Source organism: Peromyscus maniculatus, chromosome 21, assembly GCF_049852395.1.
Source record: "Peromyscus maniculatus bairdii isolate BWxNUB_F1_BW_parent chromosome 21, HU_Pman_BW_mat_3.1, whole genome shotgun sequence".
Classification (NCBI taxonomy): Eukaryota; Metazoa; Chordata; class Mammalia; order Rodentia; family Cricetidae; genus Peromyscus; species Peromyscus maniculatus.
Genome location: NC_134872.1, coordinates 6,418,295 through 6,423,074, shown reverse-complemented (window position 1 = coordinate 6,423,074; position 4,780 = coordinate 6,418,295). Strand labels below are relative to the sequence as shown.

General features: G+C 62.9%; 1 protein-coding gene across 2 annotated transcripts; it reads right to left on the bottom strand.

Annotated features, from left to right (window-relative positions):
- Positions 1–816: 816 nt before the first annotated feature.
- Positions 817–3,123, bottom strand: Rpl10a (ribosomal protein L10a). 2 transcript variants are annotated; one of them, XM_006983115.4, is made up of 6 exons: positions 3,053–3,123; positions 2,799–2,873; positions 2,446–2,526; positions 1,961–2,109; positions 1,173–1,345; positions 817–1,017 (listed from the first exon to the last, which is right to left on the bottom strand). In XM_006983115.4, exons 1-6 carry the CDS (start codon positions 3,055–3,057, stop codon positions 847–849), a joined length of 654 nt encoding a protein of 217 aa, XP_006983177.1. In that variant the 5' UTR covers positions 3,058–3,123; the 3' UTR covers positions 817–846. The 2 variants fall into 2 exon arrangements, with proteins under 2 accessions (XP_006983177.1, XP_042121627.1); XM_042265693.2 differs by lacking the exons at positions 2,446–2,526; positions 2,799–2,873; positions 3,053–3,123 and adding an exon at positions 2,218–2,367.
- Positions 3,124–4,780: the final 1,657 nt, after the last annotated feature.

Below are 4,780 nucleotides of genomic sequence, written 5' to 3'. Positions count from 1 at the left end.
CAGTTGTGTGTCATGTGCAGCCTCCCACCGTGGCCTGTACTCAGATGTGGTACAGAGCCGCTGTGATCGACCACCACATCACTCATGCATGCCCAGCCTCGCCTGGACATCACCTTAGTGCCCTCTGGGACAGCTGCAGCCAGGTGTGTAGGTTACCAGGCTGGGCCATCAACTGAGTCTTCAGCAGTCACTCCTGGAGATGCCCAGGCTAGACTAGGCATGCTGGTAACCCGTTGAGCCCTGAGGTTCTACCCTAAGGACGAGAGGCAGAATGAGGCCCCAAGTCCGCCACTACACCCCACAGCCTGCAGGGGGACAGCTCTGGGTCAGACGCTGGCCTGTGAAGTGTAAGTTCCCACAACACAAATACCTATCCTCACACTAGGCTGTACCTGGCCAGCCTACTCTAGATCACTCAGGTACGACCTTCAGATTTACAGGTGAGGCTTGTGGACTTCCTCATCTGTGGAAGTGAAGCCTTCAAGCCCCTCCTTAGGAGGGGCCTGCCGTACCCACTCTGCTCTGGGCTAGCTGCAGCTCCGTGCTTGAGCCCAGAAGTGAGTGACCGCTAAGGTGGCCTTGCCTGTCACTACCACAGCCCCCTGGAAACATTTCAGCAGCCCAGAGTTAAGGCACCCCTCACCTCTGACCATACTGGAATTGGCTTTCAGCTGGACTGAATCTACAAGTAGAGACCTGGTTGGGGCCAGAAAACAACGCCTAGCTGTGGGCCAAACCCGCTGCTGGGACACGCCCTTCAGCTGAACCCTCACACCCACCACTCCCTGCCCCACACAGTCACACACAGACCAGGGGTACGGTAGCACTGAGGTTTATTGGGGCGCCCTAGTACAGACGCTGGGGCTTGCCCATGGTGCTCTTGATGTACAAAGCCCGGACATTCTGCCAGTTCTTCTTGAGCAAGGACACCAAGAAGTTGACAGCCAGGTGGATGTTGTACACCAGCTCGTCGTCGGTCATCTTCACGTGGCCAACAGCGACAGCCAGACACAGCACCTGCACGGGGGTCAGGCTAGTGAACATCTGGCCTGGCCCTTCCAGGTGTAGACCAGGGTTCTACACTCTGCTTCCCACCTTTAGCCAGCCATGCTGTGCAAAGGACCGAACTCGGTTCCTCTTAGCACCATGACCTCCCCGGAGCCCAGACCCACCTTCTTCATCTGGAACTTGATCGTGGACTTGACCTCGTCCACTTTGGCCACCATGTTTTCATTGTGTGTCAGCAGGGAAGGGAACTTGCCAGCCTTGTTGAGGCCTGGGCCCAGGATCCGAGGGATCTGCTTGATCAGAGACTCGGAGGCCAAAAAGGCATCGTACTTCTTGGCTGTGAGGGCAAGTCATGGGCTACTTACATCCAGGCCAGACAAGCAGAATCAACCCTTGAAATCTTCAGGGGTGCAGGTCCACCCCCCGACCCCGCACTACCGAGATGACCGACCCACAATCCACAGCTCACTGCAAAGGACCGAGGGGCCGCGGTGGCCTAGCGCCTGCTGTAACCCCAGCATTCACTGAGAGCCAGGTGAATGCTCGACTTGGTGGCGCAGACCTATAACCAACCCTAGGTATTTGAGAAACCCACAGCAGGACTGCTGTGGTGCAGACATCGGTGTGAGTGGGTGCCACACCACGTTGGCAAGGAGAGCTCTAAAAAGAGGGCTATCTGATATCGCAGTGGGGAGAGGGAGCCTGCAACAGCGTCCACCAGACCCCAGGGTCACAAAACACCCAACAGCTGGGTAGGGCCCACTTTGGAGTGACGGCCTCCATCACATGGGCCTGCGGGGTGTTTTCGGGACTGCTGACCCATGTGAGGCCCCCCAGAATGGTGGCGCTCCTGGGCAGGTGGCGCCGGGTTGTGGTGTTGAGGTGAGCCCGTGAAACGCCTTCAACACCAGCACCCGAGTGGACCCCAGACATGGCACCCAGCCGCCCCTACCGAGCTTTTTGACCAGCTTCTTGTTCTTATTCAGCTTCTTGAGCGCCTCGATGTCCATGTGGGGGATGTCCACGGCCTTGGCCTCATCGCAGTGCTGCTGGTCCCCCAGGACGCACACCGAGAACTTGGGGCGCGGCGTGGACTTGAGCCTGCGTTGGGGGGGGGGGGGAGACGGGGACAGCAGGTCACGACCAGTCCGAGTGCCCGGGAGGGCGACTGTGACAGATCCTGGGGCGGCAGCGAGCCCCGAGTCTTACCCGGCGAGGTCAACACTAGCCTGGCTTCTCAGGCTAGCCGGCGGGCTCGGCCGAGGCCTCCCCACGCCTCCCCTCTTGTTTTAAGACCCAGGGTGGGGGTCCGTCCAGCCAGCCCGCCCGGAGCAGGCCGCCTGGACTACCCTGGAGCGTCGGGGTTCCCCGTGCCCGCCGCGGGCTCGGCCACACGGGGGACCCCGAGGGGCTGGGTGGGGTCAGAGCGGTGCCAACCTGACGGTGCCCGAGAAACGCTTGTCCTTCTGGGGGTCGTAGTTCTTCAGGCTGATCTGCAGCTCCACCGTCTCCAGGAACCTGGGCGGCAGGGGCGACGTCAGCGCGGGGCGCCCGCCCTCCCGCCCGTCGGTCCCCCCGATCGCCCACCCACCCGCCCCGCGCTCACTTGCGGCGCTTGCGCTGGTTCCCGTGCAGGACCTCCCGCCCCGCTCACCGCCTCCCGTCCACCCCCTGCTCGCCCGCCCCGTCCGACCCCCGCTCACTTGCGGCGCTCGCGCTGGTTCCCGTGCAGGACCTCCCGCCCCGCTCACCCCCCGTCCGCCCGCCCCGCTCGTCCGCCCCCCGCTCACTTGCGGCGCTTGCGCTGGTTCCCGTGCAGGACCTCCCGCACCGCCTCGTACAGGGTGTCGCGAGAGACTTTGCTGCTGTTGGGGAGAAACGAGCGCGCTCAGGGCCGGCCGCGCTGCACCCCGGGAGTCCGGGCCCCGCGGCCCCGCGCGGAGGGACGCGGCCGCCGGCAGAGCCCCCGAGTCCGGCCGCAGGTCACCCCGGGGCACCCGGGAGCCCGGATGGCGGCGGATCGCGCCCCGCGACCCCCGCTTACCTCATGGCTGCTGCGGCGGCGGCGGCGGCGGCGAGAACCGGAAAAGAGAAGCGAGCGCGCTGCGCTTGCGCTCAAATAGCGCTCCTGTTCCCGCGAGAACTGCTCGTCGGGTCGCGCGTTCCGCCGCTCAGCCTGGCCGCGGTGTGGGGGGGGAGCGCTGCGGTTTGCGGCCGCTGGAGGGCGCCAGCACGCGGCCGCACCGTGAGCGCCGCGCAGGGACCCGCAGGCGCTGGGGCTCCCTGCCTCCAACCCAGCTAAGGCGCTGGGGCCGGAGCACGGAGGTCGGGTTTCCGCCGGCTCCCTCCCTGTCTTATGCCTGACCTGCGTCTTGCACAGTCTCTGTTTTCCTCCGTCGCCTAGTTCGGTGGGGAGCCCCGGGGGGCCCCGGGCAGCAGCTGCCCTCTCTAGCCCGTGCTTGTGCAACTGTCCCGCCGCGACTCGTGGGCAGAGGCACCGCCGACGGGAATAGCTGGAGGGCACGACGATCCTCGTGGAGATCTGCAGACCTGAGGAGCGTCCTGTGACTAGATCGGGGTCAGATGTGCATCATTTCAGCGCTAGCCTCCACCTGGGAGGAGGCGCCCCCCCCCCCCCCCCCCCCCGGGCTGCCGTGGCCATCGGTCTGCACCGCCCCGGATTCAGCCTCCAGGCAAGATGGACTTTTGGATAAATCCTCCCCCACCACCCCGTCTTTTCTCAATTAGTTGGCATTTCAAACAAAGTTGTCCTGGCCTGACACCCACCCACCCCCGTTTTTGCAGTTAATAGAGAGGGACAGGGGCAAGGGTGCAGGGAGCCTCCACATCTGGGGTGACTCACCCGGGTCTTGAGGAGGGAGACAAGCTCCTCTAGGCCACCCTCTCTGGCCAGCACCCCCCATGGCCAGGGGCAGGTCTGGGAATGGTTCGTCTTGCCTGGGCACATTCACAGCACACTCCGGGACAGTAAAGAAAGCTCACCCAGGGTCAGGGGGTTCAGTGGCAGGGTGGAGCCTCAGGTGCTACCCAGCCGGAAAGGCCAACGTGACCAGGAGGTTCTGTTGTTTTTCTCTTAAGCTTTGTTCCCTAAACCAGGCCTTATCCCTAAACTGACTTCCCACCTCCCTGAAACAGGGACTCAGGACTTCAGAGGAAGCTGTGGTCTGAGACGCACCCAGAAAGTTCTGTTCCCCACCCACCACAGGGCTCAGCCAGGAGGGTGCTGCTTCCTAACTCGGTAACATCTGTGTGCTAAAGTTTTGTTTGTTTTTTCCCCAGACAGGGTTTCTCTGTGTAGCCCTGCCTGTCCTGGAACTCTGTTTAGAGCAGACCAGGCTCAAACTCAGAGATCCCCCTGCCTCTACCTCCTGAGTGCTGGGATTAAAGGCGTGGGCCACCGGCCCCAGCTGTGTGCTAAATGTTTCGTGAGCGAGGTACCTGCACAGGTGTTGTGGGAATACAGACGTCAACCAGGTCTGCAGCAGGCACGACGTGACTTCTCTGCCTCCTTTCAGCCCACAGAAGCCCAGGCATCCTTCAGATCCCAGCTTGAATGTTACCTGTGGCTGAAGATGGAGCTCTGTGGTGGAGCATTAGCCTAGCAGGCCCAAGACCCCGGTTTCCATGCCCAGCACTGAGACACAAGTCATCAGGCCCCAGCCCTCCCTCCACAGTAGGCCGTCACCCAGGCCACTGCGTGCCTTGACACTCAACAGGCAGCTCTGACCGCCCTGCCTCGGCGGCAGAGGGT